At 39.7% G+C, this 27,077-nt stretch overlaps 1 protein-coding gene across 7 annotated transcripts in view; it reads right to left on the bottom strand.

The window, feature by feature from the left end:
- OTOA (otoancorin) overlaps window positions 1-27,077 on the bottom strand; it is a 41,985-nt gene that overhangs the window by 3,525 nt on the left and 11,383 nt on the right. For all 7 annotated transcript variants that reach the window (XM_074919795.1, XM_074919802.1, XM_074919799.1 and 4 more), the window contains 17 exons: window positions 26,574-26,713; window positions 23,984-24,107; window positions 23,396-23,611; window positions 22,659-22,826; window positions 22,207-22,347; window positions 21,554-21,609; window positions 21,059-21,176; window positions 20,490-20,563; window positions 19,052-19,187; window positions 17,503-17,693; window positions 15,281-15,374; window positions 14,013-14,142; window positions 8,718-8,905; window positions 4,479-4,634; window positions 2,907-3,049; window positions 2,371-2,507; window positions 1,297-1,394 (listed from right to left, as the gene is read on the bottom strand). In XM_074919795.1, the coding sequence (XP_074775896.1) occupies window positions 1,297-1,394; window positions 2,371-2,507; window positions 2,907-3,049; window positions 4,479-4,634; window positions 8,718-8,905; window positions 14,013-14,142; window positions 15,281-15,374; window positions 17,503-17,693; window positions 19,052-19,187; window positions 20,490-20,563; window positions 21,059-21,176; window positions 21,554-21,609; window positions 22,207-22,347; window positions 22,659-22,826; window positions 23,396-23,611; window positions 23,984-24,107; window positions 26,574-26,713 (2,310 nt within the window). The remainder of the gene's footprint in view (window positions 1-1,296; window positions 1,395-2,370; window positions 2,508-2,906; window positions 3,050-4,478; window positions 4,635-8,717; window positions 8,906-14,012; window positions 14,143-15,280; window positions 15,375-17,502; window positions 17,694-19,051; window positions 19,188-20,489; window positions 20,564-21,058; window positions 21,177-21,553; window positions 21,610-22,206; window positions 22,348-22,658; window positions 22,827-23,395; window positions 23,612-23,983; window positions 24,108-26,573; window positions 26,714-27,077) is intronic.

The following is a 27,077-nucleotide window of genomic DNA, read 5'->3' on the forward strand; positions in this document are numbered from 1 at the left end:
TTGTAAAGCCTACATATATTGGGCATGCTGGATTGCTTTGATTCTAGTTAGCATTCTGCAGTCACAAGAATTTTAGCCCTCCTACACAACAAGCCTTCTCTGCTGCAACAATTCTGCATCCAGGTTCTGCTTTAGAAAGACTAAATTCCACTTCCAAGTAGGTCAGAGAATGGACTAAACCCTTCTCAATTTTTCATTGTCTGTTAAATGGTGTGCTGTTTTAAACTGAGTAAAGTCACTGAAATGCCTACAGGTCCAGAAATTTTGAACCAAGCCTCTTCTTAACTCAATTAAAGTCCATAATACAATTTAATTTTTCATAAATCATAATGTAATACATTACATACAGTTGTAAAATGAATTTATACAAAACCTGTACAAAACCAATATCTGCTTTGCATTTTTCAAATACAGCAAACTCTTCTGAGAAGGTGCCCTGTTATTGGTTAAGCACATTTTGTAGTATCATTACTATTCTTACTAACAAAAATGCATGCTAGTTGAAAGAAATTCCACAAGGTGCTATACATCTTCAGTTTTGCCTGTTTTTCAAATAAATAGTTTCACTAAGGACATTTCAGGCTTCTCTAAACTGTGGTACTGTGCAGAACAGTTAGTGTTCAAGTTTTTCTATTTTATGGAAGCTGACACAGTTAACTATCTGTTTAGTTCATCTGTCCATAAGTACATTCCTTGCCCAAGCATCTGAAAGAGACCAGCCTAAGCAGAATATTAATCTTTTCACTAAGTCAAATAAAGTCTGGGGAAATGATCTCAAGATCCATGTTCTAATTTCTGGTCCATGTTCAGAACTGCTGTAATTAGATGTAATTCCTTTCCGATCTGTATCTGCCTGTACAATCTGTTTTTCAGAGCTAACTCAGGAGAATGCTGCCAGATTTTAGGATAATAAAAAAACTCTTACACAGTCAGCAGAGAAATTTGTAGCTATGATAGCATCCTTGCAAATGTTAATAAATAGAAAACTCAGATCTGAATACAGTGTTGGAAGAAAGAGAGTCCATTCCCTGCTTTCTTTCCCTAGATCTTGCTTTTTTCTTGGGAAACATTCAGAGGAATAAATAAAGTTTGTCTAGCATATTTTATGGGCATCACAAATATAGATGATATAGCTGAAAGTTAACATTTCAGATCCTTGACTGCCTCTCATTTAACACACCATAGAAAAATTCTTGCTGAAACCCAAAACCAAACTATAAATCAGTGCTACATTTTGTTTACACTAGAGTAAAAATCATAGAAATCTGGTTACTTCTTTAGTAATCAAACTCTTACTTGGAAAATTTCAGGAGGTATACATCTTATTGCTATTGGCTGGAAATACGGCATCAAGTTTTTATCAAAAGCTTTTAATTCATCCTCATTCAAACCACCTAAAAAAAAAACAATAGGAAAAAAACTCAGTTAATATTCCTTTTTAGTAGATTTATTTTTAGGCTAATACAAATTTTAAGCATTTATACACAGTATGTAAGAAATGGTTTGCTCCAGTGCGTTACGGAGAGAGATACTGTTTTTTTTTTTTTTCTTTCTTTCATTATATTCCAACATTACAAATCATCTGACCTTGACCATTGGTATGGAATGTACTCTACCTGAGTTACTTTATCTTGGAAAAGAGACAATGATAAAAATCAATAAAATCATAAGCAGTGTTATTAGGGAATGCTTGTTCATAGCCTCTTCTGATGCAAGATTAGGGAGCACAAGCACGTAATGGGAGTTAATTCTTCATCCATTAGGTACTTACAGCGTGGAATCGCTGCTGCAGGCATTGGGGAAGCTCAAGTTTCTGTGAGTTCAATGTGCAGTTAAAGGATCACAGAGAAAAGAATCCATGAACAAAATTGTGTGACCTCTGGCTCAGGAAGTCTCCAAGCTTGTGAGAGCACTCTGGAGGTTATCACTCCAGGCTAACCCTGCTCTTCCGCTCTTCCCTGGGAGCCCATTCTTTCCACTCTTGGAGGCAGGATGCTTGGTCAGCTAGAGCACTGCTCTGACCCCATACAGCCACTCTTGTAGCAGCATCGTTCACAAATAGTGAGTGGGTCTGAAATCCTGGTTGGTTTTGCCCTCCTTGATTTACCCTTTCCAACCTACAAGACCCAAACGACTTCAGGCTGTGCTCCCCAAGGTCGGTTTGAGCAGATTCAGAGAACCTTATGGACAATACCACAACTTCTCCTCAGTGCTAATGAAATTGCTGGATGTCCATCCCTGCAGGTGACTCTTCTCTGGAAGAAATGTCTTTTGTCAGTCTAGAAAAATGCACTGCTACGTGAACCTGTTTCTTAATGCTTAATAACAATGCTTCAGAACCATCACCATCTGGAGCCTGAATTTTGTTACCTGCTATAGTACCAATCTCCTGTAAAATAGAGCCATTCCAGCTGGTAGCAGTGCCCAACACAGATTCTGTCATCTTCTTAAACTGTCTCAGAACAGGGGTGCTACAAAACAACAGGCCAATTCTTGCAACAGCAGCACTGCAAAAGGCAACAAGGTTAATGTTAAATGCTGCAATTACAAGCAATGCTAAATATGCCCAGGATATACTTAGTCTGCTGTAAGAACACTGTAAACCCATTTTCAATTTAAAATATATGTACACAAATTGCATACAAATGTTTAATGCTTTGAGCGAAAACCTGGGTTTCACAATGCACCACTTAAATAGTGGGATATAAATGGCAGAGGAAACCTAAAATAGAATACATTTTAAACAACTAGTGTACACCTTCTATAACAGTTATTGCCTTTCTAAAAGCAGTTAAAATGTAAAAAAGTGTCCTTTAGGCTCTGGAAATCTCAAAGGAAAACAAATTGCACAATAAATTTTATCAGTAGATACTAATAAATATTTAATTAAGTATTAAATGTAGTACCTGAATTCAGCAGTCCTTATGGACATTATTTCTGTGGAGTTCAGAGCACAGAGAATAGCTCCTAATCCAACTAAATCAAAGCTTTTTAGTGTACTGATCGTCTGGCCAGAGTCTTCTAGAAAACCTTGCAAAATAGATCTTGCCTACAAAAGCAGTAAGATATTATGCATGAGCAGAGTAAATATAATTGAAGATTTTGTTACTAGAATCCCAAAATCTCATGAGAAGCTATGGACCACATATAATCCTGAGCCTCCCCAATGTAATTAATTGGAGTTTTGCCATGGCCTTCAGGAGAAGCGCTGTCACCACCTATATGTGACACTTAAAAAGGGCACTGTTACACAACCACTTCCCAAGTGCTAGTGACCTGAAAACACTCTGTACCTCTTCTGCTGCGTCACAGGGAAACACTTCACCAGAAGAAACAGGTGTTGAATTGCCTAGCAGAACTGCCCAATTCAATGAAGATCTTAGAAGATAAATTACTCAGGGGGATCAATATGAAATTTTTAGTTTTTCTAATACTCAGGTTGTCTTGTCTTATTTAAGTATCATACATAGGTGGTGATCTGTGTTTAGGATTAATTTTCAGATGTGAATGGGATATTGGTGTCAAAATGCCTTTTCAAGCCTAAGTTGTTTAGGATGGTGTTCATTCTAAACTAATAATTTAAGAACTGTGTGTCTACAATAGCTTAAGCCTGCCACCAAGGCTTTCTCCAAAGTCAGTGAAAGAAACAAGCTTCTTCCAAGATTTCCTAATCTACCCACTATGCTGAGCCTGCCTCAAATGACTAGCTCAAATTGTCTGCCTAACTTTTAGACAAGTTAGGCAGGATAAATCTTTTTTAACTAGCTATTCTTACTGACAGCAGGAAATCTTAAAAGCCAACTAGTATTGTATGAAATTCTTCCAGATGCTTCCTTCTGATGGTGCTCTTCAGAACAAGAATCTATTAAAGAGATTTGTGATGTTCTGGTAAAGCTGGCTGCCACCATGCCAGCACCTGTGCAGCTGAGATGCCCTGATGGTATGGGTCACAGTCAGAAATACACTCTCAGTTGCATACAAATAAAAGCTTTGGACTCTTATTATGAAAGTCCCATTGACACAACTAGAAATTATTCAAGGAAAGGAAGAAGAGAGGAGCATATTTACTAATAACTTAGACTTCTAGGGATGCTGGGGTTGGGGGGCACACTACCTCTTCAGTGATTACTCTTAGTTAGGAAGGGCTAATACCTCCTAGCGTAGTGTCTGTTCTGGGGCCAGCATGAGACGAGCTGTTGACCTCTGTCTACTACTTAGTGGGCAAGTGCTAAAGAATACACTCGTCACCACCACAACTAACAGTGATTGATGTCCTCTTGGCCACCTCACAGGGAAGCCAGCAGCCAGCCAGACATCAGCGCTGACCCACCTGCCCACTTTCACTGGGGTCACAGCTGCAGAAAAGCAGCAGGGAGTATGGATTGCTCTACATGTTTCCTAGGCAATTCCAGGAATTCAGTCCCAAACGGGGTGAATCCAGAGCCTTTCACTAGGAGCACATGCAAAAACATACTTACCTGGGTAAAAGTCCATTCTGTTTGCTGACTAAGTACAGAAATGGTGTCGACAGAATGCAAATCCAGCTCTTTGATTTCATGTTCAGTGAGCGCCAGAGCAGTGCGGCCCAGGGAAACAATATGATAACTCTTCCAGTCTGGCAGCGATCCCCAAACCTTTAAAAGAGATTCAGTAATGTTTGTTGGATCATTATGAATCTTCCTCTATATGCACCATTCTCAAAACCCTTGGTTTTAAAAGTTCCAATAGCCGGTATGCCTCTTTCCACACAAAAGGCAGAGCTTAGGTATTGTGGAAGGTTTTCAAGGTTCTACACTAATAATGATGAGTTTATCTAAAAATGCTGCAATTTGTACAGCTTGAACTTGTTGATAACGTCAGCGCAGGGACTGCTGGAAGTGTTGCTGTAGGAGCAAGTACCAACTGAATACAATAAAAATGCGAGTCTGTGTGAGATCCACACTGTTACATAGCTACAACAAAAGCAGCACCAGGACTACCCAGGCTTCTACAGCAGCTGTAATTGCTCCAGTGGAGTGACTTTAAATTGCTTTTGTGACCAGTCATTCTGGCTCAGCCATTGACAAGGAAAGCAGAAATCAAAAGTAGAGAATTGGGTAATACAGTCAAATAGCCAATTCCTAAAGTTCTGATTTCTAGTTTAGGTGCATACAATATTAAAAAAAAAAAAAAAAGTGTACAGATACAGTTAAATCTGTAAAGCTCTGTAAAAACAAAGAAATAAGCAGGGGTTCTTCTAAAACAGTACCAATGTATTTAAACTGACAAGTTTCACTGCTTTTAACTTCATCTGTGATATAGTTACAGTGATTCAAAAGCTGCCACAGATCAACCCTAAGAAAATTTTCGTTTCAGGAAAAGGTCTGCCTGAATAAGGAATAAAGAAAAGTCCATCAAAAGCTGAAATTTTAGAGGCTAGAACTGTCAATTACATTTAGTTGGAAATGATAGAAGACAGTAATGAGTGGTCAGTATCTCTCAGGATGTGGTCAACTGTCTTTACAGAAAAAAGACACTGGGTTTTGGCTGGAGGAATTGACTTGAATGAGATAAGCATACATTTAAAAAAAAAAAAAAGCTCTCCCTTTAAAATTCTCATATAATTTAGCAACTTTGCTTTATGTCAGTCAATACATGACAGTTTTCTGGTACACGATTATGCTGCTAACTTCACACAGAAAAATAAAACTAAAAGCCTGGTCCTGGGCTAAGTTTATCAATCATGCTGATTCATGGAAATATTTATTTCATTTTCAGGCTATCTACAATGTAACATTTGTTCAAAAAATCAGAAAGGTCAAAGCTAGTAAAGGACTTGCAGAAGGACTATCTCTGCAGTTGCCTACTAAATTGTGTTTGTACATCCAGATACATATGAAGCTGTACAACCTGCATAAAATTTTTTAAAAAGGGCCACATCTCTGGAATAAAATAATCCTTACGCAGAGTTGCAAACCATCCGCTGTTCATACCAACATGCACATCCAACACAGAGCAGCCTCAGGGCTGCTGAGGTGCTCTTCTCAACTATGACCCTGGGGTTAAGGATTTGTTGAAGAGATGCTTTCCTGGACCTGTACATCCTGACTGAGTTTCCACCAGATCTTTTATGTTGGTTTTATGATGTCATAAAAAACCAGAAAAAGGGTCTAAGCCTGGGAAATGTCAATCTTCCAAAGAAAACAGATAGTAAAATCCATTAACCCAATTTTAAAGCTCTTAATTCTCTAGCTTAAGAGATACATGAAACCCATGCAGTTAAAAATGTCATGTGTCTATTTCCTGATCTAGGTCATAAACTACAGAATTTGAAGTATTTCATAAATAGTGTTATCTGACAGTGCTGGATGAAATCTCAGACATAACACTATAAATAACACAACACATGAAACTGAAACACTCCTTTGTCCTCAGTCACCTAGAGACTACAGATCCATACATCTGTTACTATCGCAAAGCTTGGAGACCTTCCACTTGCAAGTGAGCTAAGCTTCTTACTCATTAAGACACAATCTGATAACTAGACTTTCTGAATTAGTTTGGGACCGTGAGTAGTATGCAGTTTCTTTTAGGGGAAATCAATCAATTTAGGATAAATTAAAGCTGTCTTAATCAAACCTTTAGTCAAAGATGCCCTTTAGTTAATAACAACATCATCTTATGCACATAATTTCAAAGAGCTTTGCCTGTACTCTCTGATTTCTCGTGCTTCACCTTCAGCGTTAACACTGTGTTGCATATTGCAGACATATAGGAAGCCTGTCTAGCAGCAATCTGTCTTACAAACACTCACACAGACATAGTTTCATTCAGTGCACTACAGATCTGTGTATCTTTGAATTGAATATAGCTGGGATGTAAGTGCATTAACCTTGTTGGCAATTTCTCCCCAACAGATATCACTCTGTAAGCATACCATTATGTTGCACTGCTGTAAAATATTTCAGTTCCCACTATCTCAGATGAGCTGTTTTTATTTTCTTCTAGAATTGTATCAGGTTTTTTTCCTTTTTCCTACTCACATGTCTCTGTGCAGACAGAGGGAAGCTGTCTTGGGAAGAATTCATTTGATGCAGTGGGCTGTTGTCCTACCGCAGCAAGGCAACAGAGGCAGAATTGCAGAGAGTCACCATCTGCTTTCGAAAATCTGGTTAATGCCACTTCTCTTTGAGCACCTGCAGTTCAGGAGTTTAAAAGCTGAACTTCTCTGCTAAAAACTGCACTGTTGGGCTTATCTACCCAAAAGTCATGGTCAGCTCCACTACTCTGTCTCCAGCTGCTGGTTTAGGGAGATGCTGCCCAGGCCCACCTCGCCCCCTGCTCCTGCTTTCCTCCAGAAGTCACAGCCCTCGGATCTCCAAGCATCTGCACTTGCCCTACTTGCAGCCAACCGCACTCATAGATGCTTCCTAACCTCATTCTGTCAGAATGATGGAGCCTAAAAAGGACTTTCAAAACACTGGATCATTTTGACAGAACGGGATTACGAAGTAGCTAGCCACGCAGAGAGGAGCAGAGAGCAGATAACCTCCAGCAGAAGCTGGTGACAGGAAGCTGAAGATAGGCTGGGGATGGTAGGTAGCTTCTTCACCTCTGGGTTTTCTGCAACCAAAACAATTTGTCTTATTGCACCCTAAGGCTTTTTCTTCATGAAACAAAAGTATGTTTGGGATACTACCTGTTCCCTGGCAGAGCAGGCAACCACAAAGCAGCAAAAGGAGGTCACCCCCAGGGAGGAGTGCAACACCAGCAACAAAGATGGAGCGAGTTCTGACTTCTCTCCCAGCCCACAGCTAGCCAAGGCAGTGCTGGTGCTCGAACACCTTGCTGATGCTCTGCCGCAGCCACAGCGCGTGAACTGCACCCAGCACCGCACTCCGCCCTGCGTACCCTGGCACAGAACCTGTGCTGCAGTGCCAGATGGGGAAAAGTTTTAGTCCCAGAATCCTGCACTGCTGCTGCAGCATGGGCTGCAGCATCAGGTATGGGCTGAGCACAGGGCAGAGACCTCTGTGAGGAGCTCAAGAGGAGCTGCACTGCTGCACTCTGAAAGAAAGAGGTGACGGTGGTGCTGCAGGAGTGGTGGCAAGAGCTGAGACTGCAGTCCTGTTCCTCTCCATGAATCTACAGCCTGGCAAAGATAGAGGTCTTCTTTCTGCTGTGTTTCCGTAACTTGCACTCACCAGTAACATCCTAGTAAATATAGACTAAATGCATGTGGGGTTTTCTCCTCCCTAAAATTTCCAACTGATGGGTTTGTCCCTATCTGTGACAAAAAGGTGGGAGAACAAGCTTTATTCAGCTAGTAAGAGCCTCTTTCAGTCAGTTTGGTTTTACACCACTGTAAACTATATTTAACACTGATGTAGACAGTTTAACATGCAGAGCTTAATTCTCAGCAGGCCAATCAACAGCCTATAGTGCCGTTTGCTGATTTTCCATTTCTGAAAGAAAAGTGAGAAGCAAGCCACTGGGAAACAATTCAAAAGTAAAAGTACTCTTTTTTTTCATCTGCCAATAACTCAGAACCACTTGCCTGTTGACTCCTGCAAGGGCACTAGTCTTCTATCACCATCTCACATTATTTTCCCAATAAACAATAGATATTCTTGCAGCAGTAGTGACATTGCCATAGCACAGTTATTTTAGAAGTGCATACTTCAACAGCAGCAAATCAAATTATGGATATAATTTTCTTTCACAGACAGAATAGTTACCTGCTTGGCTTTTTCCTTCAAGACAATAAGCTGGGAACTGTTAAAACCTGAGATAGTCCCAAGAAGTTCCACATTTTTGTCAAAAGCCCCTGTGTCCATGCATTTCAGTTCCTGAACTGACCAAAAGACATTTGCTTCTCCTAATTTAATAATTTCATCTGAAGAAGGAGCTCTGGTTCCCAGGCAATCTGGAAAAAAAGTCAAATAGCAAGAGTTTTCTTCAAAGAGACTGAAAAAAGAAAACAAAGCAATATAGAGATTTAAGGGGGTGACAGACTATGAATTAACTGCAGCTGATGTCATACTGACAAATTCATTATCTTGCAATGAAAAAAATTCTTTAAATATTTACATTGTTAACATCCTGTATATAAAACTAGAATTTGCCTAACTTGCAAGAAATGTTATATTCTTTGTTCTCCAAAGGCAGTGCATGCTGGGAAAGAAAATAGGTGCAGACATGTATTTCAGAACAGTCACAATATAAGATGCCACAATAAAACTAAAATCTGGATGTGTGCAATAAGAGTAACCAGTATCTTACAAGATTCTTTCAATCTAATTCCCTAAAGGCACCAAAACCCACGCAAGGGCTTATTCTGAGGTAAAAAACCCATTTGCTGTGAGCCTTGTTCAAGTAAGAATGAAATGCAAATCTTTGGGATGACCTCAGTGGAAGTCTCCATATAGCTATGTCATTGCTCACAAAACAGTGCTGCAGCTGAATAAACTTCTCCACGTTCCAATAGCACATACGTGAATCCAGCTCAACAGGAAGGTAACAGACATGAGAGGTCCTTTTACTCTGAAATAGCCTGACAAAGATCTATGTCTTGTAAGACTTGCCTGACATTTAAACAAGGTGAAGACAGAAGCTGGATGTGTCAGAGAAACACAGTGCTTGTTCTTTATGTCAAGCATGTTGTTAAAATGTCAGGATCTAGAGAGGGCTGTTTGCTTACAACAGAACTGTTTGGGCAGACAAACTCCATTTAAAAATCTTATTTACGGTGAGGTTCTGGCCCTATGCGTGATCAAACAAAACAGTTTCCACTGTGTGTTTTAACAAATCCTGGTCTTTGTTGGCATAATCTACCTCTAATATTGATGGAAAGCAGAAATTAGAATCCTAATGTGGTTGCTTACTGCTCTCTCTTCTGTCACTAATTTAGGAAAACCGTATTAAATAATTATCTAAACCAAATAATTCCTACATGTCTTCAGATACGGTCATTACTAGTAAAAAACAAGAATTTCACAGATGCTGTGCCTGAGCTAAGCTCCCCCAGATAAATAAATTAAAGCGAGGATGTACAAAGTAGATTTGTACTTTGAAAGGAGGCAGAGGAGGGATTTATTTGCATCAAAGGAAGCTGCAGTAGTGGGTAGAACACTGAAAAGATTGAATCTGTTGAGCAAACGAAAATGTTGTTTAGCTTCCACTGTACCAGCTGATGTTCTGCTCTCCCTTTTCACCGCCCTCTTGTGAAGCTGCATTGTTTCACTTTCCCCTGCTGCAAAAGGTCAGCTTTTATCATGTAAATACTACCCATCCAGACACAATGTAGTTCCCTTCCCCAAATCCTGAAAACCTAATATTTTGTGTTCTTGGAAAAAACATTGATTTTATTATTTGTAACACACCAGCTACACTGGCGTGATTACAGAGGGAAATACTAATTAGACTCCTGGCTTTGCTTCCTTTCTCTGATGCTACTCCACTCTTCCTTTTGCTATATAATCACATCTAGTTTGATAAAGAACATATTTTATATATATATATAATAAATTATAACATCTCAGAGCTTAAGGTAAGCAACTTGAATTCTTTTTTCAGCACTGCCACTGCTTTCTGGTAGCATCTCAGACAATTCCCGAGTTTTGTCTCATATGTTCCATTTTGCCTTAAGCACCACCTTTGTCTTTACGTTAATGTAAACTTAGAAATGTAAGAATACTGTCACTGGTAACTGTTACTGTTATTAATATTAGTTCACAACTGGACGGTGGGAAATGTAAAATAGCAGATTGGTAGCATGAAGAGCATCAGTGTTATTCTAGAGTCATTTTTATAATATCCACTTTTCTAGTGATTTGCATATCAGCCATAAAACTCCATTCCTTATTGAAATCACCGTATGAGTTGTGTGGAATTGGTAAGATTATGTCTGGTAACAACTTCAATACCACACTTGGACTGCAGAAGTATTTCTTAGACTAGCACAAACAGTCCTTCAATTTTTCATCTCCCAGACTCTCCCCTCCAGCTGAGCTTGTGTACCTCAAGTAAAGAATGAAAAGCCTCCATAGCCTTGGAGCCAAGTTATCCTTTGACAAAGATCATTAGCTTCATTGGCAGGTTTATATTGGTCTTGCAATGCAGATGTGACAGCTCTGTAACTGCACTGGCCATGTCTGGAAGTCTTTGGGTTCGAGACCATCTAAGGAGCCTGAGGGTGCACAAGTCCATGGGACTGATGAGATGCATCCATGGGTCCTGAGGGAACTGGCGGATGAAGTGACTAAGCCACTAGCCATCATATTTAAGAAGTCACGGCAGTTCAGTGAAGTTCCCACTAACTGGAAAAGGGGAAACATAACACCCATTCTTAAAAAGGGAAAAAAAGACGACCTGGGAAACTACAGGCCAGTCAGTCTCACCTCTGTGCGCAGCCAGATCATGGAGCAGATCCTGCTGGAAACTATGCTAAGGCACATGGATAATAAGGAGGTGACAGCCAACATGTCTTCAATAAGGGTAAATCATTCCTGACAAATTTGGTGGCCTTCTACAATGGGGTTACAGCATTGATGGATAAGGGAAGAGGAACTGACATCATCTACCTGGACTTGTGCAAAGCATCTGACACTGTCCCACACAACATCCTTATCTCTAAACTGGAGAGACAGGGATTTGATGGATGGACCACTCGGTGGGTAAGGAATTGGCTGGGTGGTTGCACTCAAAGAGTTGTGGCCAATGGCTCCATGTCCAAGTGCAGAGCAGCGACAAGGGGCGTCCTCAGGGGTCGGGGTTGGGACCGGCGCTGTTTAACATCTTTGTTAATGACATGGACAGTGGGATGGAGGCACCCTCAGCAAGTTCACCAACACACCGAGCTGTGTGGTGCGGGGACACGCTGGAGGGAAGGGATGTGCCATCCAGAGGGACTGGACAGGCTGCAGAGGTGGCCTGAGCAAACCTCAGGGAGTTCAACAAGGCCAAGGGCAAGGTCCTGCCCATGGGTCGGGGCAATCCCAAGCACAGACACAGGCTGGGCGAGGAGTGGATTGAGAGCAGCCCCAAGGAGAAGGACTTGGGGGTGTCAGTGGATGAGAAACTATGAGCCAGCAATGTGTTTGCAGCCCAGAAAGCCAACCGTGTCCCGGGCTGCACCAAGAGCAGTGTGGCCAGCAGGGTGAGGGGGGGGATTCTCCCCCTCTGCTCTGCTTTTGTGAGACCCCCCCTGCAGTGCTGTGTCCAGCTCTGGGGCCTCCAGTGTAAGAAAGACAGGACCTGCTCAAGCAGGTCCAGAGGAGGCCACAAAGATGATCAGGGGCTGGAGCACCTCCCTGTGAGGACAGGCTGAGAGAGTTGGGGATGTTCAGCCTGGAGAAGACTCCACAGAAACCTTATAGGGGCCTTCCAGTACTTAATGAGAGTCTAGAGGAAAGCTGGGGAGGGACTCTTGGTCAGGGAGTGTAGTGACAGGATGAGGGATAGTGGTTTTAAACTGAAAGAGCACTGATTTTGTTTAGATATAAGGAAGAAATTCTTCCCCATGAGGGTGGTGAGGCCCTGGCACAGGTTGCCCAGAGAAGCTGTGGCTGCCCCCTCCCTGGCAGTGTTCAAGGCCAGGTTGGACAGGGCTGTGAGCAGCCTGGGCTAGTGGAAGGTGTCCCTGCCTGTGGCAGGGGGTTGGGACTAGGCGATCTTTAAGGTCCCTTCCAACCCAAACTGTTCTATGATTCTGTGATTGATTCTATGACTCAATTCTATATGATTCTATGATTCACACTGTTGAGATCCAGAGGCCTAAAAAAGCACATGTAAGGACACAAACATACTGAAATACCCGATGCTGGATGCCAATCCAGTCCTGTGGCCCATGTCTAAAGAAACATGATTTATGATCTGATGATTTACTTGTTTAAGGAAGAATGAATGTCATGCATACAGATGGACTAATACTCTGCTATTCCACCAACTTGACTTTGCTTTTTTAGAGCATGATCATTGTGTAATGACTGATCAACAGAGGTCATGTTTTTTTTCAGGCTATACAAAAATACAACTCTGTGGAACACCCTCTGTCTGTCTCTGTACATGAATACAGCATCATCAGGAGCAAATTCATTCCCAGAGACAAACAGTCATCATTCAGAGTTGCTGTTATATAAGCAGATGGATTTCCATGGTGCCTCAGGGCTTGCTGAGAGCTTGGACCTGTATTTTGTTAGGCAGAGAACCAAATGGGAGATTTTCAAAGACATAAAGGCAGACAGTACCAAACTCCTTGAAATTGTTGGGATCCAAATTCCCATTAGTGCTTTCAAAAGCCTCCCCCACAGCAGGGTTGTTTTCCATGGCACAGGATGGCATTAGCTTAAAAATTCTGCCTAGGTGAATTTCAAGTAAGAGAAAGGATACAGTTATAATAATGGAATATAGTTAAAGTATGTACCTTATACAAAGAAAATGATCCATTTTTGACCAGAGATTCAAATGTATTAGTTTGGTTGCTAACTAAAATACCTTTTAGATCGTAACAAACTTTGACCATTTGGAGAGACCAAACACAGTGCCACCCATGTCAGATTCAAAAACAGCCGAGTCAACATACGCTCGTGTCTGGCAAAGGATTAACTATGTGCAATCTTCTGGCACAAAAGTAACTTGCCACCTTCACCGCTTTTTAATTCAAGGATTTTCACTTAGATTACAAAGAAAGTAAAAATAACCAAACCCCTATAATACAAATCTTTCATCTTTTTCCTTTGGGCACTGAGGAACATTCTGGGAGATGCTTAAGCATACAATCCTGTAATGAAATTGTTCCAGCAATCAGTCAATGCATGAGACAACTACAGGCAACAGAACAAAGACTCACTACTTTTGCTAGAACTCTGAACCTCTTTTAGGTTACTCAGTGCTCTACTTTTTATGGTCCAGTTTCTCAGAATGCATTTGATGACAAGGCAGAACAAAAAGACTGTTTGAACTGCACCACCACATCCCAAAATGGCACCACTGTAAATCTGGCACTTTGTACAGATATCAGGTAAAATACTCACCAGGTCTGGTGATAGATGATTCCATGTTGGCAGTGGCATTGGAGACAGATTCAAATACAGCCGAAAGAAGCTCTTCAGATGAAGAAATTGGTCCAATTGTCTTTGCTATTTGTAAAATGGTATCAGGGAACTTCAAAGGGAAAGGAACAATATAAGTAAGATTTCTTTCTCCCTTTTAAAACAAACCAATTTGCAGAGAAAAACTTGTGCAGACCTCAGCAAAGTAGGAGTTAGTGATAGCTCAGCCTCTGTCCTATTTGTGCAGATGTTTCAGAAGAGGAGAGTAAATTGGCTGCTACTGAAAGGTCAACAGCCTAAGTTTGAGGGGGGAAAAAAAATTAGAAACAAAGCAAATTCTGAGTGATTCTCCCTCTTGTATGCCCTCTCAGCTTCTGGCAACACCTGAGCCCTGCCTGATTGGAGTCTGTGTCCAGACCTTTCTGTAGCAATGAGTTCCACCATTTTAGTAATTGCAGTAGAGAAAGTATTTAATTTGTTTGTCTTAAATTTGCCAGATAAGTATAATAATTGAGGATAGGGACCCAACTAAATTATGAGAAATAACTTTAACCTGTTCACCCCTTTTAGGGTTTTCAGACCTCTCTCCTCCACCCTGCTAGACATCTTCCTTTCAGTTGAAGAGTCCTATTCTATTTGGTCAATTATGAGCATTATCTCCTGAGGAAAAGTTGCTGACTGTGCTCACATATTTCTGCTGAGGAATGAATTCCTCATTCCAGTATAGTTTACCTCTATACATAAAAACTATAAGATTATAAGAACTAAAGAGGGCAAAGAAACTACAAAGTGCAATGCTGAGGCTATCAGTTATTGTTACGTGTGCTACACTGGCCCTAGGAAAAAGGGCCACATAAATAAATGTTAATTTGATCCCATTATTAACAGGATAAGAAACAGAAGGTTTACAGCTGGAAGGCAGAGGAATAGAGAAAACAGCATTGCAAGGTGTAAAATACTAGAAATATTTGAGTCTGCATCACTATAACACACCCTTTCTACGTGACAATGTACAATCATCATTGTATACATGCAATTAATTGTTTATACTATCATCACTTTCAAGAAGAAATCTCAGAAAATTTGATGGAGTCGAGAATGTGTGAAACATCAACACATGGCTCCTTGCCAGGAGAATTATCTACCTAGTTTAGCATTCAGGTTACATAATTTAGCCTGCAATATGACATTCGCAAATCCAAAATCTAATATTATGTTTTTATTATAATTTTTAAATTTGTAAAAGATACCTTTTCAGCAAGGACATTTAATTCCCCTTTTGACAGCAGAGCTAGGAATGGTCCAACATCTAATGTTGTTTCAGCTGTCCAGTTGTTTGGGGAGCTGAAGAAATATTTTGGAAAATTTTGTTAATGAAGAATGTTTGCAATCAAAATTATACTAAAACTTCAGGTTTTCTTATACTGTATCATATGGGAAACACAGATACTCCTATGCCAATGTGGTGATTTATGCTTATTAACATCAGATTGCATTTTCACTAATGCCCTGTATATCACAGGGAGATGAGGAATTCTCAATGTATTCAGAGAAAGCCTTCAAATACTGTGGTAACGGACCTCTCTCCCTCAATAGTCATAGTATTCTTAGCATTACAGCGTTCAAGCAAGAAGAAATAATTATTTTTTTAAAAGAAATTTTACCGTTTTCTATCAGGTTCATACTGCAGTAGTAGTCCACAAAATGGTATCAAAAGAGAAGCAGAAACCTCATAACCAAAATTGAAACCATCTTTTTTTTCAAGAATCTTATCCTAAGGACCAATGTGGATAATACTTCAAGCAAGCAATACTTACCGGTACTTGCTTATAAATTTAAAAAAAAAAAAAAATCTCCTTTATTCACATATTTAACTATTTGCAGAATTACAGTGGCTGTTTTTCACTGGTGTTGGGCAACTGTAGCTTTACATGATGTCAGCAAGAGCTATAGGTGCTCAATGTTTCTGAAAAACAGGTCCATGCACATATGGGAGAAGAGGAGCTTCCTCCTCATTCTGAAAAGATTGAGTTCACTAAACCACTTGGGAAAGTAACTCAGTGTGGCACCAGTCTGCTGCCAATGCTGCCTTTTTAAAACTAAGGGAGAGAAACATGAAACATAGGTGATGGAACAGAAGATTTAAATCCACACTTTATTAGCTCTGTATTTTTGTCTGCTATTTCATTCATCTGCAATGTCAAGAGTTACAGAAGGCAGATCTAACACCTGGGAGAGCCAGATCGAATGACACCTATGCCATGAAAGATCAATTCTATGATAGGTATTATATCCCTTGAAATAATATGCTAAATTATTTGTGGGAATTTCAAGTCTTAAAAATTAAGTTCAGGTTCAGTTCTGAGTGGTGCTGGGTGTTTCAAAATACATGTAACTTAGCACTATGCAGATTTCGTCTGTTTGATACAAATCTGACAAATGTTAGCCAACACTCAAGAAAGCACTTGGATAAGTAATTTTTAGCCTGGAAGAGCCTGAAGAAGATAGTAGTAACAAATCTATTACTAGCACATATTCTCACAGAAAACTTTATTTGGTTTGTTGCTCCCCTATTAGGATGTTTGACTAGACAAATATTTTCTAAATAAAATAAAATGAAATATTATTTAGCACAGTGTGTCATGATTCAATACAATGGATCTGTATCAAGATTAACGCAGGGATGGGATCTGGTGGAAAATATAGTTATTCCATTACCAGAAAAATGCTGACTAGGAGGAAGCTGAATAAGCAACAGAAATGATTAGGTGGATCAAGTGACAGACTTTGGGGCTGAAGGGATGGTTAGAAACTATGCATTCAGTCTTCTGTTTCAAATGCAAGATACTTCTAAGAGACAATGTAAGAGAGAAATAGTATATTCTTGCCAGAGAGGATGGCTTTGTTTTTTGCATGACTGATAGAGCAGTGTGGTTCCAATCAGCCTCCTAATCTGAGTCATTAATGACATCTAACACACTATCTGCTTTGTGACTTCAGTTGGTTAAACCTGATACGCCTCTGCTTCTTCCCTAGCTCTCTCCCATTACCACAGGTGCTTGCAGTCTTCTTTATTTCTCTTCTCACACCAACACACAGAGTATCACAATTCCATTTTCCCATTCTTTGCATTCCTGCACCATTTTTCACCTGTAATGCCCTTTCTCTTGCTGTGCCAGAGACTCCGTTTGCCTGCCCCTCCTCAACCATTACACTTTCTTTTTCCTCTGGGACTCAAGTCATACAGGGGTTTGTATTAATACCCCTTTCTGGGGTTGTATTTTGTTCCACAGTTATCACGTTACACACAAGAACAGAAACATCATTCTAGTGGACAGAGCCCCCAAGCTTGGCCAGTGATAGAAGCTGCTTTGTGTTGTTTTCATTGCAGTTCTATCTGGGCAAAACAAACGGTTGGTATTTGCATGGCTTAACCATCGGCATAAGCAAGGTAGTATATCTAATACTTCACCCATATAACTCAAGGAGTTTGTATTTAATTTCAGTCTTCTGCTCGTGGCTGAGCTGTTGGCAGAGTTTGAATTGATGAAGGGCTGTAGCCATTGCCTTCAGGGACATTCTGCCATGTAGAAAGGCTGGAGGTAAGTGGCAGATTAGATTTCCAAGTAGGTCAACATCATATTCATCAGCCATGGAGCCGTTCTGAAACAAGAAGCATTTACTTGTTGGCAGAGCTAATCTTGGCTCTTGCCCTGTATCACTCAAATGCATCACGACATATTTAAACTCTGTGACCCTTTAAGGAACAAAGATACAACAGTTTGCACTGGCAACTTAATCTATAATTTCTGCTGAGACTACTTCATACTTTTTGCATTTACCAATGCAACTGGTGATACTTAATAAGCACTTGTCAGAGGTTTCAGTGTACCCTTTACTCTATATCGAAGCACACATAAAACCAATTAAATCTGCCACGATCTCTATATCCAGGTGACCACCCAACCTGTAGCGGTGGTACAGTTCTGCCTGGCAGCAGAGCCCTCACATGGCCCCTGTAGCAAAGGGGCCACAAGCTCTTGGTGTCAGAAGGCTTAGCTCTGGTGGGTTTCTCGAGCAGCTGCCAAAACACTAGGGACTATATGACTGGTTAGTACGTATAAGGACATGAATACTCACAGCTACATCAAAGAACTAGTTTCCCCTAAAAAATGGTGATTGCCGCAGGTCCCGGTCAGCAGAAATCACAAAAACCTCCTGGTACCACCACCTCTCCCATGGAGCTTCCTGTGCCACGCACAGCTCTACAGGACCAGCACCGCTCGGAGCAAGGGGGAACAGCTCCAGGTGCAAACGAGTCAGCTCAAGGCTGCCCCGGACAGTTCGCTGTGGTCAGCAATGTCATTTCATGAGAACACTTTGTAGCAGGCGCAGATTCAAGGAAAATTGTTAAGGAAACTATAAAAAGGTTTCCTTAGGCAGGGAACAATAAAATTGAAAGAGTGCATGAAAAAACTGTAAGAATACAGATGGATAAGTCAACAACTTATGTAGAAGGTGACTGACATTACTATAGGAAATGCAGTGCAGTAACATGCCAACAGAACCACAGAATGGCTGAGTTGGAGGGGATCTCTGGAGGTCCACCCCCGCTGCTCAAAGCAGCTCAGCTACCGCAGGTTGTTGGGACCTTGGCACTAAGAGCTTCTCTGAGCCAGGCAATAGTCTAAGCTGCTCTTGCTTGCGACGGTGAAGAAATAAGCATGCAGTGTTACTGCCTTTTGGCCTCTCAGAGTCCATCAGCTCTGGTTTCACCACACAAACACAGAGCTGGGCAGCCTGTGTCTCAGCTGGCTGTCTGTATACAGGAGACCATGAGCATGTGCATGCGGACTGGAGAGTACAACTAGGTAGGACAACTTTGTGAAGCACTACATGACAATAAAGGGAGAGAAAACTCATCAATCACTCTCACTTAGTTTGGAATTGACAGTGGCTGATTAGAGATTACTTTTTTTGCAGCTCCCCCTCCACTGCTGGCCCCTCCTAGCCATACCTACCAAGCACTCCTGTACTTTTTGCAGGACAGCATTCTTTTTGTGAAGGCTTGGATTCAAAAGGTCCATCTCAGTCTTTCCCAAACTTTCAATGAAAGAGACACACAGAGGGCCTGAAACATACTCCAGGTACTCAATCCTGCAGAAAGAATTCAAAATTCATGCAAACCTGACCTTCATACACCCATAACAACACCCATAAAATCTGTGATGACAGAAAAATTTAGAGACAAGTCTGGACTTGAAAAATTATAAACCGGCCAGGCCAGAAAAGCTGTAATTAATCCACACCTCACTTTAACTTACATCTTCTTCCAGTTCATCAGCTCATGAACCTCATGTCAAAAAATGGCTAAGGGTTATAAATAGCTGCAAGTAGATGAAAGTGCTCTGAGGTGCTTTAACACCACATCAAACAAGACTGTCTAGAGTTCAGAAACTTTTCCCCTTTCTCCTTTCTATTAGGAATAAATCTCTGATGCATGAAGATGTGGTGGGTGGGTTAAGGACAACAAGTAGTTTTAGAATAGGTTTCGTTTTTATCAAAGTCCAAGAAAGCCTGCCAAACTAAACAAAATGATGCTCTTCTCCACGCAGAGTGACAGGCAGTCTTTGCAAATAAAGTTGTATCTCAAAGCTGCACAAGCCCAGGGTTTGTAGACAGGAGCACCGGTGACTTCTCATGGTCCTGAACAAGCAACATGCAATTGTTGGCCAAATAACTTGGTGCTGCAGTTTGTAGAAAACCTTGTATTAAAGTCTTTCTATTATTATTTTTAAACAGTCATGCCTTTTCAATCAGAATTCTTCTATTGTCTTACTTTTTTTCAATTAAAAATATTCCAAGAAAATAATTCTCATTCACTTTTATCCCTTTAATCATGTAGGAAGAAAGAAATAAAGAAAAAGGGGAATTAACAAGTTGTACAATTCAGGAGTTCCTATCAAGGTACAATTATTATTTTTTTCCTAAGCAAAAAAAGCTGTCACTGAATATTACTTGGCTATTTACAAAATGCAGTTTTGCTAACTTACGAAAATGTCTTTAAACACACTGAACTGTTTTAATGAATTAACCCCTTTATTTTAGCAGACATCAGCAACAGTATAAGCAGCAACATTACAAGCTTTGTGATTGTTGCCACACCACTGCACCATGATTCAGTCTGCACACAGAGCGCTTCAAGGGGCACTGATTTCAAGGATGCAAAGGAATCCACAATTGTGACAAAAATGGGCTATACTAAAAGACACCAAGTATTACCAACTTTCACTTGACACAGATTTTGGCTGGTCAGTGACTGCTTTTTATAAATTACCATTTGCTTGAATCATCAGTTACCTTAGGACTGAAGAGATTATTAAAAAGTGCTCAGAAGCACTACTCTGAGTGTACTACTACAAATGCAGTAACTTAAGATGTAGTTAAGATGTAACTTACGGAAGCATCAGTAAGAGAAAGGGAGGAATAGATACACTGGAGACTTTCCAAAACTTCCAAGCCAAACAATTAACCTAAAAGCAACAAAAATTCAAGATCTTAGGCATATAGAAATTTTGAGGAAGAATGAAAGTATGGTTTAGTTATTATAGCTTACAAATCAGTATCTATAAACCTCTGCATATTAACTTCAGAGGGTATTTTTCTTTGGCTTTTTGCAAGCAGTTTAGAGTTTTCTTTTTGTAGACATCGGCGATGAAACATCCTATATTTGGATGCATGAGAGCATTTGTATATTTTCAAAACTTATGTATATTTCCAAACAGATTACTCATGAATTGGCAAGTCAGAAGGACTGTAGAAATTTCTTGCAACTTGTGACAAATGAAATTGTCAAAATAAAGTACGATAACAAATTCACACATAAAAGACTTCAATGAAACATGTTAACAGACAAGTTCACACATACAAGATTTTGAAAAAAAAAAAAATTAATCAAATTCTAATTTACCTACAGTTTGGATACTGGGTAGTATGTTTATGTACACAAAGTCTTATTTTACTTTTACCTGATATGGAGAAAGCAGATGAAGATTGTTTTCAAAGAATTTAAAATTGTTTAAAAAAAAGTCTGTGCCCATACTTTCAATGAGTTGACAAGTTACTCCTTTCACAAGCTGTCCTGTGCTGATAGGAAAAGCAGAGTTCAATCTTTTGAATATTCAAGCAGGATCTAGTTCTTACTCCCCACAACCATGTCCTAAGATAGTTTCTTGAACACCTCTCTTCCCCATTTCTTGTAATTGAAAGGCTATTGAAAGTAAAAATGTAATAAAATTGAAAAATATTGACTGAGCCTTAAAATACCAAATCCTCTGCAATGCTTTGATACTGATTTTGGATTTGGAGATGCTTTTTAATGAGGAAGGTGAATTATCCTGTGGTACAAAGGAATGAATAAACATAAGATGGTAAAAAATCACCACATAGTGTTTATGCTTACCTCAGTCTCTCATCACAATACTAGACTTAAACCCCATTTCAAGAGAGACTATTATCCATACCTTAGAAGGTCAACAGGATAGCTTTTCTTAGACAGTAATTCATACAGATACAAAGCCTGAAATAAAACCCACCGTATTTAAAGTTAACCTTAAGTAATTCAGTTGCAAGATGCAATAACAGTCACAAGATTTTTGTATGCTTAACTCTCTTATGTACTCTAAAGGCATTTCTATGGTCCACTTTGGCCAAACAAAAGGTTTGGCATCCAGTGCTGAGTTTCTTCTTCAGAAGACAAGACATCACTGACTGGCACTATGGAATGATGTTAAACACGTTGGTGGCACACAACCATAGAATAATTTAGGTTTGAAGGGACCTCTGGAAATCATCTGGTCCAACCTTGCATCTCTCTAGACAGAGTCAAAGGGCTGACTGTATGTGCAAATGTCTAGTATACAGTACTGGAAAGAGAAAATTTATGTGACAGAATATTGAAGACTTTTAAACTCAGCATATTAATGCTTCCCTTTCTGTAACATTGTCTCATAATGTTGCCTAGGCTCTAAGTGACCTCTGGTTGTTTATGTCAAGATATATTTGGGGCAGTTCTTTCCTTTTACCTGTGTTCCTTGAACACATATGTATTAGAGCACTTCCTATTCTCCCATCATACTCTACTGTAGTGGAATGGGAACTGTATAATAATTTTTACCTGGCTTCTTCTTAGTTCTTTTCCTTTCATCATTGAAGAATTATATCCAGTCTGCTTCCATAAATCAGAAAGAGATATTTCCTTAAAGAAAGCTCCTTGTATATCTTTGACTGATGAAGAAAAATCTCCAGATGCAGCTATCTAAAAAGAGGAACAGATAAATACATGGCATTTCAGAACTGATGCTTAGATTTACAGGATTTGCCCTTCTTTCTGTTCTGTGTAATATTTCTCTTAAGAGGATAAAGGGAAAACATGTCAGTATTAAAAATGCCACAGGACTAAGCAAGACACAGGCTTCAAAATATACTTGGTGTTCAGAAAAAAACACTGAAAATATTAACCATTGAGCTGAAACACAAATCTTGGTGACAACACCGTCACGCTCTGCATATCTGGTTATTGTCCTCCTGTACAGAGAGAACCTGCTACACACTTGAGTTTATAATCACCTTTCTGAGGATCCCTTGCTGTTGTGCAGGTGATAAGTCAGATAAGTACTGTGATGTTGTGCCTCGAATAATCTGAGAAAGGTCCTTTGGGTTCATGCTGTAGAATGACCGGGTACTAATACCACTTACCAATGCACCCATTTGACTAACATTATAAAATGATAAAACCTGCAGAGATAACAGCACAAACAAAAAGAAAGTTTTCTGGCTTGTGAACAGCAGATATATTTAAAAGCAAAGTTAATAAATAAATCAAAACTATTATTATTGAATACTTCATACATTTCTTGCCTGGGGATGCACTTTTCTTAGATTTCTTTCAATTCAGACAAGACTGTCCAGGGAACAAATGTGACAATTTTCTCGGAGGCTCCTTGTTTTGAAACTTCAGGAAGGACCCTGATTCCTTCCATTACAGTATATTTGGATATATAGTCTGGGATCTCTGATCATGCAAATTCTGCTTAAGGCAGCAATACAGACAAAATAATATATACAACTGCCAAATGCAAATAGTCATTCTCTCCGTTACTAGAGAATTGCTCTGGGAGGTGCAGTCTTGGATGTTTTTATTTGTTTTACAGTCTTGTTTTTATTTGTTTTAAACAAAATTTTCAGACCACTAACAGTAATAAAAAGAAGTCTTGTACTAAACTTTTCAAAATCTACAGTTATCACTGAGAAAAAGCCATTTCACTTTTAAAAACAGAAGGTAGGGAAGCTGTTATCAGAGGTACCTTTTCGTAAGAGAGGTATTTACTGGATAAAATCATAACTTGGCTTTTTGCCCACCCAGAGACTTGGCTTAATGTTGCAATAGCGTTATGTACTGCTTCAGGTGACAAAGATTCCAGTTGACTTGAAGTTAGTCCAACCACGGCATCTGACAGAGATCCAAGGATATCATTCAATGTCTGGTTTTGCATGGCAATGTTCAGGAGCTGAGATTTGAGCTAAAGTAAATAGAAACACAGATGGGAAATAAAAATCTGCCAAGAACCAATTTTCATTATCACACAAAATAACTGGAGTTTCTGGAATAGGCACTGGCAACCATTTTGTGACCACACACTTCATAAAAATTAAAATAGAACCACAGTTGGTCAAAGGAATATGGAATAGGAGGAAACAATGATAAAAGAATGAGCACTGTAAAAAAACAAAAATGCACTTTTATTCTTTACATTTTATGATAGAGAACTATTTCCGCTTATTTCTTAGATCCCAGCCATTTTTCACACTTTTCTTTCCAAATTCAAGAAGAAAGTCCCTCCTCCTCTGTTTTCAGGATTAGGTTAGGCAAGAAGAACGAGCACTGCACCCACCTTCTGAACCTCAGCCTGGAAACCTCTCAACTGATTGCATTTAATCATTTGATGAAGTAAAGCCCGGGCCACAGCAGCATCCAGCTGTTCCATGTCATCATAAAAGCAGACCAATAAACCTAGCCTATATAGAAGAAAACACATTAGCTAACTTCTAACATAAAAGGTGTAATTCTCAGGAAAATTAAATAAAGCATGGAATACCATACTTGTGCTCAAAACTTCAATCATTTCTGTTTGTCGCTAGTGCCTTAAACCGCAATCTTTAAAACTCCACATGGCCTGAAACTGGAATATGAGACATATGCACTGCTCTCTGTTTTCAGCTGACTCTACCCAGATTGCTTGTGCTGTTAAAAATTTAACTTTTCTATTTGTTTGTGGCTGGATTTTCCCAGCTAACAACTCCATGTCCCTTGGCAGAATTTGCAGTATAATCTCTGCTTTGAAAAGGATGGAGGGCTCAATACGTCTCTACAAATGGCTTGGTGAGTTCTTATCTGGATTGATTGGACGTTTTGAACTCTAAACCCTGCTTGGATTTCACATGCAATATAACTCATTCATGTGTCAGAGCAGCAGCTAGAGCATTGCATAGTCTCTTTATCGTTTCAGGTTTAAACAAAGCCTGGTTGGTGCATTTCACATCAAAAATATGACTGGCTGATGGACAGAGACCTGTCCAATTCAACACTGACCAGGAGAAAACACGCCGAGGCTCACTCTCTTAGTTGTGCCAGCACAGCATTTGCATGGCAGTGCTGTGAACCAGACGTGGAGCTCATTTTCCTCCACAGTGCCTGTGCTGTAATATTAAATTCAGCATTTCCATTAACCTCCGTAAAGCGCAACCACAAGCACAGCTGGTCATACCATCAAGGTGGTATGACCAAGGGTAAGCGCCTGCTCAAAGTGCCCTTCTGACCTGGGCCTGGTGCTTATTTGCTGCCATTACCTGCAGCCCCACAAAGGAGGTCTGAAGTGTGCATCCCTCTCTCTGGACTTTAATCACTTGTGATGGTGATGAATTCAATCCCCCGTCACTGTAAACAACTAGCCTTTGCTTTCATAATTTACAAAGGACAAGAACCTACAAAGCCCAGCTTTCCTGCTACAGTCTCTGTTTTTTAGCAATTCAGTGACGCAGGCCTAAGCAGAGTCTAGGCAATAATGTCCAGATGTGAACTAAATAAACACCTGCACCACTATCAAACTCAGTAAAATTCTGCAGTGCAGGAAGGTTTAGCTTTTAGTCCCTCTAGTCCCTCAACAACAACCTGCTTTGCAATGTAACAGAATACTGCCTCAGCACTCCTTCTGAATTCATGGGACATCATCAAACTAACATACAAATCAAAGAAACATGTATAAATGCATTTTTATAACAAATAATTACCTTCTGATGCGTTATTGCATAGCCACCAAGAGCTCTTAATCTCCTTTGAGATTAGTGGCAATGAATAATACTACTTCTTAAAAGTGCATTTAAATCATCAGAATGGTTAAAAGGAGTAATATAAAATAAGTGTGTTGTAAAAATGGAATATATTAAAGATTATGGAGCATGACATTTCTCTCATCTGTGAGAATGTGGCACCTCTCATGAGTGGTAAAATAATTTTTAAGTTTTCTGACGTTGAAATTTAGAGTGTGGGCACAATTCTTCTCTCGCTTACATCTCTGACAATCAGCAATACTTCATGGAAGTCGGTGAGTTATATTGCAATAATGACAGGAGCTCTGAAGCCATAAAGCATATTTTCCATTAGTTTAAAACTCCAAGGTATCCCCCAAGGAGACTACAAATAACTTCAGACAGTGGTGCCTTGGGACTAAATACATCCATTTATATGACAGTGTAAATGGAAATGTGGAGTACAGCACTTTCTTGCAGGTAGCTCACTGCATATTTATAAGTAGGAGCAGTTGTTTTTTTTTTTTTTATTATTGTTAAAGTAAGTTCGGTGCAGATTTGACAGCCCTAAAAATGCAGTTTCCTGCTTACACACATAACAGTCACGTGTGTTTACATGTGGCTCATCTCTACCCCACAGGACGTAAGGAGGACAGCAGGGTGGGCTTTATACCTCTTCACTTTGTGACCTCTTTGGTGACACCCATGCCAGTTAAAAAACACTTGCAGTACTGGCCAGCTTGAGCTAAGATTTCCTCCTTCAGTCCTAACTGTAACATGATTTCCACCAAATACCTCCATCTTTTGTGATTTAAACAGTCAACTCAACTCATGTCCTGCTATCCCAATTTATTTTCTTGCTGTATTGCACTATGCAACGGAGCCTTGACTGGATCCCCCAGATACTGCTGTAGTCCTCCTACTAGTATTACAGACAACTCACTGCGAAGCAGGAGACAAAGCGTTAGCTAATTAGGCACACCTCCAGAAATTCATAAAGTGGCAATTCTTCACTGTTGCTAACTAGGGTTGGATTTCAGCCTAGATTTTTCTGCTGGAAGGAAAAAGCTATACCACATCAACAATTTTATCAGCTACTTATTGCTCCTCTCTTTTCTCTTTATTTATTCGTTCTCTCCATACGCAGCCATAAAAGAAAAAGAAAAGCAGTCTTGCCTGTAGATAGTTGAAGTGTTTCTCATATCAAATCCTGATGACTTTATTCTTTCCAGGAAAGCTTGTGCAAGCTCTGGTGTGATATCATACACTGTGTCCAACTGCTTTGTTGCGTTGTCATAGCTAACAAATAGTCTTATCTGACCATTACAAACAAAATAATGTGTCAGGAATGCGAAAAAATTACATCCAATAAAATATGTTTGACACTAAATTAACTGACTCCATTCATGTTATAGAGAAAGGGAGAAGATGGATTTGGATAATACAGTATCTCTGAAGGTAAAGCTGAGTGAGCGATTCTCTGTCAAACTGTCAAATTATTTAAGGGTCTCCTATCATTGGTCCCTTTCTTTCAGTACAAGTCACAGAAGTCTGAGACAGATAAATAACTACATATTAATGATAGGCACTTTCAAATTCCCAAACCAGAAGAATATTTGGTTGACAATGGATCTGGATTCATTTTATATTTAAATAATTAAAACATATAAACTTCTTTTT

This window comes from Athene noctua, chromosome 15 (assembly GCF_965140245.1).
Source record: "Athene noctua chromosome 15, bAthNoc1.hap1.1, whole genome shotgun sequence".
Taxonomy (NCBI): domain Eukaryota; kingdom Metazoa; phylum Chordata; class Aves; order Strigiformes; family Strigidae; genus Athene; species Athene noctua.